This window comes from Barbus barbus, assembly GCF_936440315.1.
Source record: "Barbus barbus genome assembly, chromosome: 22".
NCBI classification, from domain to species: domain Eukaryota; kingdom Metazoa; phylum Chordata; class Actinopteri; order Cypriniformes; family Cyprinidae; genus Barbus; species Barbus barbus.
In genome coordinates, this window is record NC_136750.1 from 26,122,099 (window position 1) to 26,139,852 (window position 17,754).

Genomic DNA, 17,754 nt, shown 5'->3' on the forward strand with positions numbered 1-17,754 from the left:
AAATACTGCCATGTTAGTACATTATTTAGATAACTGAAAGCACAAGAGTTGATGTTGTGAGTGACTGTCATGTTTCACCAGAGGGCACTGTTTTCTGCAGTCTGTGTTCTGCCCACATGCAACATCGTGCTGCAAAATTACATAGCTCTTGAACGGGACAAGGAGGCCGATTATTGAGCATTTAACTGTTTTAAAAGAGACACAAACTGTTCATCCTCAAGATGGCGCATGGCGGCTCAAAAAATAAAAATAAAATCCTCCATTGAGAGGCATTTAAATCTCAAGATGTTTTTAGAGATAAATACGTGTAGGCTATAGGCTACTAAAAAAATAGTATACTTCTGACATACAGATGCATCCGCAGGAAACGTTATTATTAATTTAGTAGCCTAACTGATACCAGGTAATATCAGGTTTGTTCCATAAAATTTATACCTAACAAATATGTATAAACCTTAATGGCAGTTTGCACCGAATTGCTCCTTTTGGCATCACTTTGAAGAAACAATTATTATTTTGCAGAAAGGATTTCCCCCCAAACTTCTGTAGCCTATATTTGATCTGTTTTAGTTTAGTTAAACTGCCTAGTTTGTTTCCATGGTTATTAGTTCATTGGTTTCACACCTGTTTCTGTTTCTCCTGGATTGTGTTTAGCATTTAAAGCCCGTGTTCTCCCCTGTTCCCTTGTCCACTATCATTTGCTTTGTGTTTTGCTACCCCATGCTCCTGGATTTCCTTTGTTTCTTCTGAGAATTATTATTAAAAGACTATTATTTGAAACCTTCCTTCGCCGTGCGCTTTTATAGCATAGCACTCGTAACAATATTAGCCTATATTTGTGATTTTTCTCTGACTCGTATTAAGTTTAATTATTAATTATCTAATCACTATTCCTTGCAACATTTTACATAAATTTACATTTTCAAATAAATATTATATTTAAATATTTATTAGTAGGTATAATTGAGTTGTTTAACAACTCGAAATTCAAATGTTTGTTTTATGGCGTATATTTTCAGAATCTTATGTATTGTAATTCATTTAGAATATTTAGTTTATTATCTTTGTTCATAAATGCCTGTTGCAAAAGTATAAGAATGTATAAATGTAGCCTATGTAAAAATTTATATAAAAAAGCGACACCTGCTTTTACTGATTGTTTTTAATTAAATAATACATAAAACATTTGCTATTTATTCCCCAGGTTGTTAAAATTATATTAAGAAAAAAAAAACAGTGTCATGATAATCTTTTAAAAGGATGTAAATTCTTTAAATGTACTTTTCTTAAACAGAAAAAGACACTCATTTTGTGGAATGATCCCCTAATTTATACCTGAATAATGACGCTGAGAAACTTTAATCGACATTTAATTCAATAAACACTGAAGAGAGAGAAACTAAATGAATAAAATTAGAATTAACCAATCAAACTGACCAATCAGAGACAGCCTCTGGAACTCTAAGCCACACCCACTTATAGGTCCACTTTAACGTTGATTGGCGTTCTAGCCGCTCGTTCTATTTCTGAGATCCATGCACGCGCCTCTGCCCCCCTCCCTCATCAGCATCAGCATCATCAGATGCGCGGAGATCACGCACTGGTTCATCAGCAGGTGTGTGACTGAAACACAAGATAATCGATATTAATACATCGCCACCTATGTGCGTTCTTTATATCTGACTCTATTTTCTTTGGATCAGTGGTTGGGCCGTTTTGATGGTTTGATTCCCTGCGGGCGTCAGCAGTCAGTGTGGCCGAAAACGGGAGAGATTAAAGCGAGATCATATTTAATATCCGCTTCTCCAGCGTCTGTGGATGGGCTGCGGACATCTGCATCTGCAGTCTCTGTTTTTGAGTCACTAAGAAGATGGCGGACAGGGCAGAGATGTTTTCTCTCTCCACCTTCCACTCCCTCTCTCCTCCGGGATGCAGGTAAGACACGCAGTATTTCTCTCGAGTACGCGCGGGGTTTCCTTTTCTTCTGGCATTTGTATTCATATAAGTGTGCCCATCTGCGCTGTTTATGTATCTGTAACGCCCTCAAACACATCCAGAGATCAGCATCATCAGCATCCGCAAGCAGTGATGATGCTCAGCATCCTTGTGTTGTTGATGTGGATCAACAATCACGCCCTTGTTATTTTTTTCTCGTCTGTTTTTTTCTTTTTGGCACTAATTGAATGTGTATGTAAAACAATGCACTTATGTACATGAAATTGAATGAAGGACAGATGATTTATTGATTTTTTCCTGGCATGTCATTGCCTGACGCATCCTCTCTGAGAGAGTTGGCATATACTGGAAAGGCCCACGCCCTGTTGTGATGCTCATAACTGCATTTCAAATTTTGATCACACATTACAGTGTTCCCACAATTGTGTAATTATATAGTGCTGTGTAATACTAATGAACAGGTACTTAATTGTGTTTGCGGAGCTGCTTGTAATTGCACATTATTATTGGTATTACTGTAATATTACAGGAACATCTAATATGGGTAATGAGTGTAAGGAGTTACCTAATTTTTTTAATCATTGTGTACCATAAATTAAATCCTACAAGTAGCATAAATAAGTAAACGTTGACGTGCATTAATTTGGTAGTAGATAGGTAATTCTTGGCATGTGAAAGTACCTAGTACAGCTGAGTATTAGTCATTTAAATGGATGGATAGTCATGTCACTTTCTGAAAACAGTATAATCTTGGTTCTATTTAACTGTAAAACCTGCAGTTGCTACTGTAAGGAGCTATTTCCACCTGATCCAACCCTTAAAATGACTTTCATCTGGTGTAACACAATAGTCAGGTTGAGACATGTTAAATCATATATTTGAATGGAATAAAAGCAGTTAATTTAGATGTTACTGCATAAAGTTTAGTTTTAGGTTATTTGACAAAACAGTTTTTGTAGTGTAGATAAGCACAGTGCTTTCAGCTACTGGTGCATCAGTTTTTTGCCTGTTATCAGCTACAAGATGGAGATGAGTTTGTTTTTTTATTAGAACAGATTTGGAGAAATTTAGCATTAAATCACTTGCTCAGCAAAATTCCTCTGCAGTGAATGGGTGCCGTCAGAATGAGAGTCCAAACAGCTGATAAAAACATCCACAAGTAATCCATTCCATCAGTTACAGTAAGTGTTAAGTGAAGTTAAAAGCTGCACTGTAAAAAATTAATCCGTAAAATAACAGAAAAAGTACTGGCAGCTCATTACAAAAGACATTATCCATTAATTTTACGGACATGTCTGTTAACTCTAAAACACAATGCAATGAAGTGTCAAATTAAAATACTGGTAAAACACCTGTAAAAAAAAAAAATATGGAAAAATTCCTTCATATTATACAGTATATTGTGCCATATTTTTATAGAATTGTTTTTTAGAGTGTGTGTGTTGAAACAAATCCATCAAGATGTTTTTCATATCAAACTCTTGCCTTTGGCTAAATTCAAGACTTCTAACCATAATACTGTTTCTAGTTGTCTCATCTGAATCAGGAGAGAAATGTGCACAGATAAAGCACCTTTTAAAAGCTGAAACCGTCCAAAGCCGTTTTAAAGAAGCATGTTGTATGCCAAATATGGATATTAATTTGAAAAGATAACGGGATGGATTTGGAGGAAGTGCTATTCTTGGATAACCTGAGAGGAACATTTTTCAGCAAATTTAAATTTTTGGCTGAACTACTCCTTTAAAACATAATTATTTTAAATTATTAAAATACTTTTAATTTACTTCAGTTGGGTTGTTGGCTTTTCTAAAACAAAATATGTGATCCTCTTTTGATTAAATTGCTCAAAGTAAATATTAAATGAAATATTGTTTAGATTTAACCACTTTTGAAGGGAAATTGACAGTTAATTTTCTCCATGGCATGCTAGTCTTCCTGTCGCTCTGTCATCTAGTGCATTAATTCAAAGGTGTGTGTTGTATCACATTTTATTCCTGAAATGAAGGTGATGTTTAGTCACAAAGGTATAGTCAGTCTTGGCAAACACATATAGACAGACAGACAGAGAGACAATCCTTCCACTTTTATACTAAAACTACATTTCCCTCAGTACATGTGAGCGGAGGTAAAACAATCAGAACGTCCTCCAGCAGAATGAATCAAAACAATCTGGTAGGTCACATCACATGACTGAGCAATCTCAGGTCAAGCGTCGACCTAAAACCCCGTGCTGGAACAGGGCAGGTGATTTCATACAGGTCTTTGACAGCTTAAAAAAATGCCAATGTGATGTTTTTGTTGTCATCTCAAATTGATGCACCTCTCTTGCTTTTCTTTCCAGCTGTTCTTCTCTTAATCTACAGTTTTGTAATCCTTTTTTTCTCGTTGTTTACTTTACAGTGGAATTGTGGGTTCTTATGCTCTCCTTGTTCTCCCATAAACCTGTCATCTCTCAGAGTAGAAATAATGGGCCGCACTCTGCATTCTCTAATGCCTCAGGACGATGTCTTAATGAACAGAAAATCCCAGTCTCTCTCTATTCAGATTGAAGTAGCTTTACTGGCATGATAAAAAGGCTTTGTATATTTTACATATTTGTACATGGCATACCCTCTGGCTCTCTGTTTATGTGCATAATTCACATCACAAATAAGTTTTACTCTGAAAAAAATCGGTCTGAAATGTTTTTCACTTGAAATGGCAAGTAACACTGAATTAAAGGGATAGTTCACCCAAAAATGAAAATTCTTGAAATGTATCATATGTAAACGTAAATATGTTTACGTTGTTTGAGCTTTGATCTGAACGTAAACAAGTCGTTATTTTGGTTTTCTTTAGGCACAAAATATTCTCGTAGCTTCGGAAATTACGGTTGAACCATTGATGTCACATGGATTATTTTAACGATGTCCTTACTACATTTCTGGACCTTGACCGTGGTAGGATCCTTGCTGTCTATGGGAGGGTCAGAGAGCCCTTGGAATTCATCAAATACTGTATATCTTAATTTGTTTTCCGAGGATGAATGAAGGTCTTACATGTTTGGAACAACATGAGGGTGAGTAATTAATGATAGAATTTTCATTTTTGGGTGGACTATCCCTTTAAATGTGAAGTGTTTAACTAGTATGATGGAAATAGTATTTTCTTCTAAAATTTTTATCTAATAATCTGTTTTAATTGCAACTTCAACAACAAAAACAAAAACAATTTTTACATTTGAAGTGTAGATGCATACAAAAAGTACAAAACGTATGTAAATGGCTTAAAAATATTATGTAGAAAGTAGATATTTGCACTGTTTTGTTCTATTTTTGCTTGATCTAATCATTAAAATTTTAGTTGTAAACCAATTAATTGATGTTTCCACATGAAGCTTATACATTTTTTAAATAAAAAAAAAATATATATATATAACAATGTGAAGCATTAGTACACAAAAGGGATTTTCCCATTTCTCATACTGTGTGTGGGTTGAGTTATGGCATGGATTTTCACTGACCAGGGAGCACAGTGTGGCTCTGTGTGTGTGTGATGATACGCATGGCTCAGCAGTACTCTTAGGTAATGCACTGTGGTCTTAGGGCTGATGCTCTCTACAGAACCTTAAACTTTCTCAAATAGACACTGCATAGCGACATAAAGAGATGAGCATAACACACAAACGCATAATGCAGTGAAGAATACACCCATGAAAGCAGCCTCTCCTTAAGCTGTTTATGTAAGTCTACAGCTGCTCCGTTTGGAATACAGAAATATGAACATGTTTGTGTGTGTGCATGTTGGAGCGGCTTCTGAAAATGAATGTTTTATGTTTGGCAGTAAACATCTGCTTGGTTTCAATTAGAATATAACTGCTGGTTGCAAGAATCTTATTGCTTCTTACCAAAGTTGAAACAGTTGTGCTGCTAAATATTTTTGTGGAAACTATGATGAATTATTTTCAGGATTCTTTTATGCAGTATGGTACAGTATAGCAAATGAGTGTTTGGTGACCTACCTGTGATCTAATCAGCATGTCTAATCAGAATATTGATTGTGATAAAGATTCACCTTAACTAAATTCTAGCTGTTGTGCTTTGAGTCACGAGACATAATTTCATTATAGAATGAGAAGAGTGATGGGAAGGATTTCTGGTCTGTTGTTTCACACGATGCCCTTAGAAATATTTTTTGAAGCATGAACTGTAATATAACGTCTTTGAATGGTGTGGTATAATTTAGATTTAAATGGACACACTGCTGTGTTGTACTAGCCTGATACACTGATGTTAAGTAAACAAATTGAATTCATACTTGATTGGCACAATGTATGTATATGTATATTACAAAATTTTGTAACAAAATGCAACAATTGACTAACCATAATTAGGTGTTCTAGAGATCCATGTTCTAAATATAAATATTCACTCAACGGCTTTATCCTTTGCATTTTCCCTACAATTTTTGCCAGTCTTTTGCAAAATCTCTCATGACTCGTCTAACCTGTCTTGCACATTTCTCTCTCCCTCCCTCTCCTCATTTACTGTTCTGTCGTTTCCTTTTCTACTCCTATCCTCGTAATTAATGCAGACACTTACAGTCAAGTACTGTGTATAAATCAGTGATGGGTTTCCTGAGGTTTTGCTTCATTAGTGACCCTTAATTCTCAGTTCATTCTCTTTGTTGTTTAGATGTAGAGCTAGATATAAGAAATTTCCCATTTGCGATAATATCATAAATGTTTTAATGATATGCTAGCTGACAGTATGTCACTCAAAAAAAATACATCTTGAGAGTTCATGATTAAGCTAGAATGCGGTTAGAATGCCCATATAATTCAAGTTATGAAAGCAAAAAATAACCCTGTATGGGTTTTTTGTTTTTAATATATACAATATATGATATAGTTGAATATCACACAATGTGATATCACAAGAGTGGCGTTTTCACGAATATCAGCATATGAGCGCGATCACGAATGATACTGATTTTATACAGTAGTTCAACAAACAGACACAAATCTAGCCTGTTTTTGTCTAAATGAATCTGTTCTTGAATCAATAATTCATTTATCCATTCATAAATAGTCAACTTGCTTCGTATCTAATTGAATCAGCCTGTTTGAAAGAATTATTTGAACTAATGATTTAATGAATCACTCATTAAGACAGGGACTTGCCGCTGACTGCAGATGGTTTTAGTATCCTATTTATTTATCAATGGCAGGCCTAAACTAGTACAAGAAAAAAACACACTTAGGTAAAATTATCGTTATAGAAAAAAATAAATATATATATATATGTATATGTGTGTGTGTGTGTGTATATATATGTATATATATGTATGTATATGTGTGTATATATATGTCTGTCTGTCTGTCAATATCACACAGCCACAGTAAGAACAAGAATGCATGTTTGAAGTCTATAGTGTGTTATGGTTGATTTTATTTGCAGAAATCAAACATAATAAAAGCAAATCACTGTTTAGATGGTTTCTGACTGTTAGTATTGTTATTTCACTCATGTTAATCTCACTTTCTTTCTAATCTGACTCTTTATTTCATTTGGAATGTATTGAACTATCAGTGCATGCAACAGTCCAGAAGTCACCATTGTTTGAAAAAAAAAAACCAGCCTGGTGAATAGATGCATGATTCAGCACATTAAGCCCATCTCTGGTGGGATGTGGTTGTCATGGTGACAGCTGCAGAGGTGACCTCACCCTACTTAACCTGACGTGTGTCTCAGTGGTGTTCTGTTAATGGTGTGACATCACCCCTTGCACAGCGCAGCTACTATGGCAACAGCCAATGATTGGCAGCGTATGTGTGTTCCCCAGGGCCTGAAACACGCCCCTCCTTTTGTAATTAGGATTAACGGGTTTGGAGCGGCCAACTGATGTTTGCCGGGAAGACTAGAGAGTAAAATTGGGTCTTTGGGAAGCAATTAAGCATGAGGAGCCATCAAGATCATCAGTGAAGAATCCTAATAAATAATCTCTTCATGTACAAGATTGATAAGGCTGTTTATGGAGAGGTTAGAAGTTCATTGAGAAAACAGGTATTTTATCTTTGATTAATTACGTGAATAACTATATAATAACTAATACTAAATCTTTTTGTCGCTGTGACTTAATCATCTCGCCTATTCCCTCACACCTTTTTTTATTTATTTAACAATAAATAACCATTCCTTATCACAGAACACATGCTGTGTTTGCACGTGCAAAACCTGTCACTACAATGCTGAAATGTCGCCAAGAGTTTATGGGATTTTTTTTTTCATCTTTTTAGAATATAAAATACTAACACATTGTGTTGTGTGTGTGTGTAAAACCCTTTTAATGACGCAAAACTGACTTTAAATATCTCGCCACTTACTTGTAGGTTAATATGCAAAGCTAAATTTGTTTGTAGATGCATTCCGTCATTAGCACTGCTGCTAGATCTGGTTTTTGTGAACTGATTCATAATTCATGAATCACTGTTAGTCTGTAACTAATATCACAGAGTGGTTCTGAGTCTAGAGCACAGCTTCTCCCAGGAGCTCCTCTATTGTCTGCTGTCAAGCCACAGTTTAGATCTGAGCATGGACTGTGTGAATGGAGACCGAGATCTGCTGTAGAACGGTTTATTTATTTTTTAAATGTGTGAGACATGATTTGGTTTAGCTAGTCTTAGAAGTGGCATTATACCCTAAACACACAGACACACACACACACACACGGGTTGACTTGCTCAGTGGAGCGTCGTTCCTCTAAATCCTCTGATATTTCAGTGATTAAACAGAAGCTCATTAAAACGCATCTTCAAGACACACAATCCTCTGTCTGGGTTTTTCTCATGTATGTGGGATTATGTCCACACTCCCGTGTTTCATCTCATGGGAGGGTCATTAGAGGCTCATGTAGAAATATGTTCAGCGCTGAAATCCTTGTAAATGGTGCTCTGATCAGGATGGCAGGTTCACAGAGGTTAGAGAAATATGAGCTGTTTCTGGAAGAATCTCTGAAACTCAGAGAATGTTAAACTGAACCATTCGAGTTCCTGTACGTGGATCCACTTTGAATCATATTGACTTGTTTGTTTGTTTGTTTGTTTGTTTATACTATAATATACTACTTAGTTCACCCATAAAGGAAAATTCTGTTCTACTGTCGAAGACGGGAGATATTTAGATTTTTTTAATTTATTTTTTCTCCCAAACTGTTTTGTGTTCTGTTGAAGGAAAAAAAGACAGGATGGTGAATTAAATGGACAGTACTCCCAAAAATGAAAATTGTCATAATTTACTCACCCTAATGTTGTTGCAAACCTGTATGACTTATTTTTTTGGTCATACTTTATTTTAAGGTCCAATTCTCGCTAAGGTAGTTAAGTTTAGGTATAGGGTTAGGGATGTAGAATATGGTCATGCAGAAATTGTGCTTTATAAGTACTAATAAACAGCCAGTATGTTCATAATAGCTATGCTAATAAAAAAACTAGTTGATAGTGAGATTTGGTCCCTATACTAAAGTGTTACCTTTTTTTTTTCTTTTCTTTTGAACAAAAGAAGATATTAATGTTGGTACTCAAAAAGTTACTGGTAGCCATTGACTTCCATAGTATTTTGTTTGGTTACAAAAATTCTTAAATTTCAAAATATATTATTTTATGTTCAACAGAAGAAGGATACTCATACTGGTTTGGAACAACTTGAGTATGAGTAAATGATGATAGAAAATGTTATTTTTGGTAGAACTATCCATTTAACATTGTATATATTTCCCTCTTCAGAAAGCTTTTTGGAGCATCTGGGTGAAAGAAAACCATACATAATTTCGCTTTATCAAGTCACTGAAAAGCAAACACAGCTTGTTAGAAGCATGAAAAAATAAAAAAAATTCTTGCTTAAATGTGAAAAATAGTGAGTAGTAGTTGACCTTTCCAGTCTGGTTCTGTTGTGCTCCAGTAGAGTCAGGGTTGCCAAGTTGAGGGAAGATGAAGAGGGAGGTGCCTGGCCTCCCTGATTACACCAGCCCATCTCCTGTTCATTCATCTAGAATCTAACCCACAGGTCAGCACACATGATGAGATTCTACATACTTGATTTCTCTTGTGCTGTGCATCAGACTTTGACAGACAGGCCACTGAAACAACAAGATTTCCACAGCTGTATGACTTTGAACAATTTTACATATATTGTCAGGTTGATTCAATGTTATTAAATACATATATTTTTAACTGAATAAAATAATTATATATAATTATATATTTAAGTTAAATGACACAGATTTTATACTGCAGGTGCCATTTTAATATTTAACTTCTAGGCAAGGTAAATTTATTTATATAGCACATTTCATACATAGTGGTAATTCAAAGTGCTTTGCATAAAAGGAAGTCATAAAAAATAATCACATCAATAAAAACTAAAATTTTGATTTAAAATTAATTTAAAAAAGTTAAGAGTAGAAAATGATTACATAAAATACAGTGCAATTAGTTTGGACGTAGCACAGTGCTCATTCAACAAATGCACAGCTAAACAGATGAGTTTTGAGTCTGGATTTAAACGTGGCTAATGTTTTAGCACATCTGATCTCTTCTGGAAGCTGGTTCCAACTGCGGGCCGCATAATAGCTAAAAGCGGACACCCCTTGTTTTGTGTGAACCCTTGGTATTTCTAACTGACTCGATCCTAATGATCTGAGTGGTCTGTTAGGTTTATATTCAGTGAGTATATCTGCAATGTATTTAGGTCCTAGGCCATTGAGAGATTTATAAACGAGTAAAAGTACTTTAAAATCAATCCTAATGTAACTGGAAGCCAGTGTAAGGACCTGAGGACTGGTGTGATATGCTCAGATTTTCTGGTTCTAGTCAGAATCCTGGCAGCAGCGTTCTTGACGAGCTGCGGCTGTCTAATGGTCTTCTTGGGAAGGCCGGTGAGGAGACCATTACAGTAATCCACCCTGCTGGTGATAAAGGCATGAATAAGTTTCTCAAAGTCTTGACTGGAAACAAAACATCTAATTCTTGCAATGTTTTTGAGATGATAGTATGCTGATTTAGTTACTGCTTTGACATGACTACTGAAGCTAAGGTCTGTCTCCAGAATCACCCCAAGATTTCTGACTTGATTTTTAGTTGTTTGACCCCTAGAGTCAAGGTATGCATTCACCTTGAGAACATCTTGGTTTCCAAATGCAATGACTTCAGTTTTCTCCTTGTTTAACTGAAGAAAGTTTCGGCACATCCATCTGAAATCATATGTAGTCAAATAAGGGCATTCATTTGTATCACACAGTCAAAAAGCCCAGAGAAATGTGAAAAACAAGTACAACTACCTTTTGAACAGCCACTTAACCATTTCAGTGCTGACTGGAGCCCAGTACATTTGACACTGATACTTCGTGGTGTTCATTTCTCCAAAAGCCACTTCACTGCCAAACTGAGCTTTTCTGAATGAGACTAGCAGGTCCCTCCTCAGGTATGTTAATACAATTGTATTATTTTTGTTCATTTTTTCAAAAGAGGGCTGAGTGAATGCCATTACTAACGTAATTAGAACTTCTGAAATGGAGGCATTACAAAGAGTTTATGGAGCTTGCAAGGCTTCATATGTTAAATGCAGACCAATTCATGGTTTAGTATTTGTTTTGGAGGTATACTTTTCTGATGAAATGGTTTGTGGTTTTTAGAAGATGACTGGTAACATTTTGTCAGCATAGTTATTCATGAGTTCAGCAGTTTTGACCTGTGACACAAAAACCAGGAATAGTTTGAACATGCATGGAACACAATGAGTCATTATTGATGAATGTGATTCACTTAAATGCGCCTTGTGAGTAAAAAGGATATGAGATCCAGCAGAGAAATTATCACATTAAAGGACCAAAACAACACAAATGAGCAAATGCTGTATTCAGGAAGTATTTCATCACAGTATAAATCATGTTTGCCCATGTGAAGCTGTTTTTATGATGTGCATAGATGATATTGGTTTGCAAACAGGCGTAAACACAGGGGATCCGAAACCACAAAATAAAATCTATTGCTTCTCTTTTAAATGACAAATTTAAGTCCATTTTACTTCCTTTTTATTCTATTCTATTTAAATGTTCTATTTTTTCATAAATTACATAATCAAAGACATGCATTGAACTATTCGAGTATTAAATTGTTTCTAACCATGTTTGTCACTAAAAATCAATTTTTTTATTAGTTAATGATTGATTGATTAATTATGTACTTAATAAAATATTATTTATTTATTGCTCTCAGTTTCATGGATGGCTGACAACAATTTCTAAATATTATTATGAGGACCAGAGCGATTTACAGTCAGGGGAACATTTTGGACTGCTCAACTTCAGTGTCCTACATAATTTATAGAATTCAACTGATATGCAGTCAGAGATACAGTATATTGACTTTTTTGCAACAACTTTTAAAGTGCTTTGCCATTCGGATTTTAGTGCCGAAATTTAATTAAAGCATTACACAGGGCCTTCTGCTTCTGAATCCAGATCTATATAAAAAATATCAGTATTTTCAGACAAGCAAACCCAGTAAACAAATCTCTCTCCTCCCTCTTTCTCTTGTTCTCCTCCATACATTACAGATCTGTGTGATTGTGGCGCTCTGACTGTGAAAAGCTGCATTGCAGCACTGCTGTCAGCCGAGTGGAGCTCAGCTGAGATGAAATCGTCCCTGCGTTAGTGGCTAGCATACACCAGAATACACCAGGGTTAATGCATTTTGCTGAGCCAAAGCAGAGCCAAATAAGGCAAAACAGAGGCTGGCCTTATTTAGCATCATGCTAACCCATTTATAAATAATGAACGGGGATGGTGGAGGAGAGAAACGATGCTGTTTAAAGGTTTGATGACCATGTCTTAGCTGGTGTTGTGCCTATGTGAGTGTGTGTGTGTGTGAATATGAAAGAGTGTGCTAATCTTAGTGACCTTGTGGATTTCTTAGGCTAGTGACCTGTGTGTGTGTGTGTGTGGAATCAGCTGCTGTGTCTTGGCAGCTCATATTTCAGATCAGACTTCCACAGACACACACACACACACAGACAGACACGTATATTAGCCAGCACATCTCATAGATGCTATGGTTTTTATACAGAGGTGATTTGTTTTCTCACCTTCACACAACCCTGCTGATTTCAGTACATTTAAAGAAAATCATGATTTAATATATGAGTATTTCATATAATAGGAGAAATGTTGTATTCATTATTTGTTTTTGTTTGCAGGCCGGCTCATGACATCAGTCTGGAGGAGTTTGATGATGAAGATTTGTCTGAAATCACAGATGATTGTGGCATAGGCCTCAACTATGACTCTGACCCTTACGAAAAGGTATGAACCATTCACAATGCTTATTTTATTTTATTTTGTGAGTCTAGTGTACTACAGTCTAGTGTGGTACTTCCAGGAAACTGTAAGCTTTAGCATGCTCAGCAGGCTGTTTATGTACTCAGGAAGAGCAGCTAATATACACATATTTACATATTGATGAATATGTGGCTTATCACACCTTTGGAAATAGTGTCATCACTTCACTTGGCAGTCATGCATGTCAAAGAGCTCATTTGCATTTTAAAAGGTTTGAAAGCATAAATTTATATCTGTCTGTCTGTCTATTGCTCTCTCTCTCTCTGTCTATCTATCTGTCCATCTATTTGTCTATAAAAATTGCATTTTGAATGAATTTCTCTGAATTTAAATTCCTTTGAAACAATTCTACTTCCATACTCAATTCTACTCCCTTACATTCAGATTTTTGATGCAATTCTGCATCCTGTTTACTATGTCAATTAAAATTCAACTCAAATTCAGGATTTACCTTTAAAAAACATTCTCAGTTGAATTCTGAATGTTAACATTAAATTGAATGAAAACATGAATTTATATTGAAATATTGTAAAACATCCAAATGTAGAAGTCTTTTCCCTTTGTGCTGTGTTAATATGGATGTGATTGTGGAAATATTTGTATTTGATACTATGTGTGTGCTGGCTGCACTGAGGGATTGTAAATGTTTTATTGCAGTGGCGGTGTGCCACGGCTGCAGTAGAAGGGCTGGTGACCCAGTGAAGTTTGCTGCTATGCAGACCTCTGTTCTCAGCTTTCTGCACCCCAGTCCTATTACAACAAAACCACTTCCTCTTCCTCACCCTGCTCCTAATTTTTTCTGCCTGTGTTCTCTGCAAAATGTTCAAACGTGCATGTATTGCTTCGATTATAACACCTCACATGCCTTTGGTGTGTCAAATTGATTTAATTTCAGTGATTCGGTACACACATTCGCAGTCTGTGGGCATCATAGCATGCAGTGACCTCACATTGTTCAGTATGTAGGCAGATTGATTAGTTGGTTCTGAATGGTGATTGGACGGTCCATAGGCTGGTCATGTATTGATTGGTTGGATGATCTCAAAGTGGGCGACAGAGTCCATGCAGTGTGTCAGGCTATAGTTTTTATTTTTTTTTGCCACAGTTAGCGGCTATAATTCAACACACAAAAACGCCTGTCCTACAGGATTGTCACGTGGATGCAACACTGCACCGTGTTTGAAGGGCCTGTGCCTTGTCTAGAGTCTACAAAATCACAGAAGACATCCTCTGTGCCTCCAATGTGCCACTAAGAGCAGTTACATAAGAAACCTTCAAGGTTTATACAAACAATAGCTATTATCATTAATGATAATTTTTTTTAATGATAAACATTTTTGTGTGATTAAGGTAATTTTGTGGGCAGCTGTGGCCTAATGGATAGAGAGTTGGACTTGTAACCTGAAGGTTGCGGGTTCGAGTCTCAGGTCCGGCAGGGATTGTAGGTGGGGGAGTGAATAAACAACACCCTCTCCACCCTCAATACCACGACTGAGGTGAGACCCTTGAGCAAGGCACCGAACCCCCAACTGCTCCCCGGGCGGCGCAGCATTGGCTGCCCACTGCTCCGGGTGTATGTTCACTACTGTGTGTACACTTGGATGGGTTAAATGCAGAGCACAAATTCTGAGTATGGGTCACCATACTTGGCCACACACCACTTCCCTTTCCCTTATATACTCCTGGGAAAACATTACATTTCTGATTTTGTTTTTAATTCGAACAGGTCACGAAATGTATTATAAATAAATAATTATTACCAATATTATTTTGTCCCTTTGACATAATTTATATATTAAAAAAAATCTAATTTAGAATTTTCTCACTTGTTAACTGTGATAAGTGTTTGCTTTGATTCTTAATCAAAAATCATATTTGGTCAGTTTCACTTTTCATAGGGAGCCTTCTTTTCATACTGTAGCCTTTTTTGGTGACCTTATACAAATGCTAGGAATGTTTGACAGGTTAGCAACAGTAACTGAAGAGGAGGAGCTTATCAGAGTATATTTGTGGACTAATCAGATTGTAATGCCCATTTTCTACCATGGCTGTGATGTTGACATTTATACTATTTGACATTTGAAAATCGGTTTATTATGGAAGCCCGTTTTTGCCACAGGATAAAAAAAATATAAAAAAGGTAATTGATTTTTTTTTTTTTTTTTACAAAATTGTCAATTCCATTTTTTCTCAGAATTGCAAGATAGAAACTCAGAATTATGTGAAAACGTTATTTTTATTTGTGATTTCTGCTAGAGCTTTCAGAAAGCCCGAAATTTAGTACAGCAGTAGGTTTTCATAAATGTGTAATTTTTCTTTTGCAGCATGAATCAGTTTTTGACATTCCATATCACACATCTCATGACAAAAACACCTACAAATGCTGTGAAATATATATAAATAGATGTAAGCTATTTGTGGCTGCGCTCATTGTGCCAGTCAGTAACGATTGTGACATTTTGACATTTAAAATTTCTACAATGATTCTTGTACAGATCATTTCCAGGCAACAATTCCATCCTTCCAAACTCTCTCTCACTCTCTCCCCAGCTTTCTCACCCTCTCTCTCTTGCTTGCTTCGTGGATTATTCATTCTGTCACACAGAGCTCCAGCTCTCAGAGTACATTTAACAGCTTTGGGTTTCTGGGGTTTTGCATATTACAGTATGCAGTTGATGAACGTTAACTTAGCAGAGTCGCGTGCAGTTTTGGAAAAACAGCATGAAACGGCATTCACGACTCATTTAACTTGCGTAATATGACATATTTCTTAATGAAACAGAATATGCGGTTTAAAATCATGTGAGGCACTGCTTCCCGCCTTAGCAGCCTTAACTACATCAGCAGAAAAAGAAAAGAAAAGGAATTTAAGAGTAGGAAGAATGTTTCAATGAAAGAAATTCATTTTATTATTAAAAAAGTGCAAGATATTGGTTTCAAAAGAGCACATTATGAATGTGATTAGGATCTTCATGAATTTGTTAATTATTATGATAAATTTTATATTATTGTCCATTATTTGTTCCCTAGCTGTGCACCCTTCATTAAGATGAAATTTCCAGACTTTCAGGCCCACCCATCATGTAGAGCTAAAGTGCATGTTTAAGGGTTAAATCTGCAATTAAAGTGTTTGATGACTGTGTGTGTGTGTGTGTGTGAGAGAGATTAGCTAAGGAGCATGAGATGTGTCATCTAGTGTCTGTCCAAACTGTTCATAATGAGAGATCAAAGACAAGAGGGTGAGATGTTTTTCTTGTGGAGCAGTGTGTGTGTGTGTGTGTGTGTGTGTGAGAATACTTAGTATGTGTGTGTTGTGTTGTTCTATGTACATTTGTTTATGCATTTCTTACACATGTGCTTTCTAGTTCATGTATACAGAGGAAGTATTTAGCTGGTAACATTTCACCACATTGCTATCTGTTAAACTGAGCAGTGTTGTGGCTCAGAACCCTAGAGGAAAGACTGAGTTATTATTGATGACATCAGCTCAGAGGGTGGAGCAGAAAACAGTGCTATGTGCAGGTGGGCGATTCCTGCTATCACTGTATTGACCTTTATTTCAGCTTTCACAGTATTTTATTACTGGACCTTTTGTATTTTTTAATTGTATTTTTTTTTTTATAAGAATATTTTAGGTTTATATCAAATATATAATTTTATAAGGGGTTGACAAGTGATAGTCACATGGGGAAGTTGTCTTAAGAGCTATATCTCAGATTTTGAGTAAAAACTGACATATACTGTATATATATATATATATATATATATATATATATAGACAGACAACAGTTTCTATAATTAACTGTATAATCAAAAATGCAATTAACTTTTCTACAATTTAATAACAATACATTTTTTCACGAGTATTAAATGGTAGATTTTCAATAGAAATAAAAGTTCAACATGCGTTCAGTGAAGTTTATTTTTTCCCTTAGGCAATGACAGTAATAATGTTCATGATTTTTTATTTCATTTTATTTTATTGACAAGACTTTAAGGTGTTAGACTTTAATTAAAAACAAAACAAACTTAGAAACTTACCTTCAGAAATATTTATTGGGGTAAAAAAGAAAAAAAAGAAAAAAAAGGGTAAAACAACCCTTGGTCTTTCCTAAAGTTTCTTAATAATGTACTATACTTCAAATAAGATGTTTTACACCTTATTTGAAGTAAACGAGATATGATTACCTGGAAAAATTGACTTTTTTTGTAACTATAATAAATCAGGCAACACTGACTGACTCATTCAGAACTGATGAATAGGTTGTCTTATGAATTATTCAAGAGCCCTCGATTATGCAGTGCAGTAGTTAATGTCTCTGCATTAGTATAGATACTTGTCTGAGACATCAGTGGTATCACTGCCCCGCCTCCTTCCTGCTTCTACTGCAGTATACAGCTGATCTGTGTGTGTATGTGTGTGCT

The 17,754-nt window shown here is 35.7% G+C and overlaps 1 protein-coding gene across 1 annotated transcript in view; it reads left to right on the forward strand.

Moving 5' to 3' along the window:
* Positions 1–1,870: 1,870 nt before the first annotated feature.
* The window catches only part of LOC306888482 (C-Jun-amino-terminal kinase-interacting protein 2-like), a gene marked incomplete at its 5' end in the record, with an annotated part of 25,863 nt that continues 9,979 nt past the window's right edge, over positions 1,871–17,754 (forward strand). Inside the window, 2 exons of the mRNA XM_079446820.1 lie at positions 1,871–1,935; positions 13,188–13,293. Coding sequence (XP_079302946.1) covers positions 1,871–1,935; positions 13,188–13,293 — 171 coding nt within the window. The remainder of the gene's footprint in view (positions 1,936–13,187; positions 13,294–17,754) is intronic.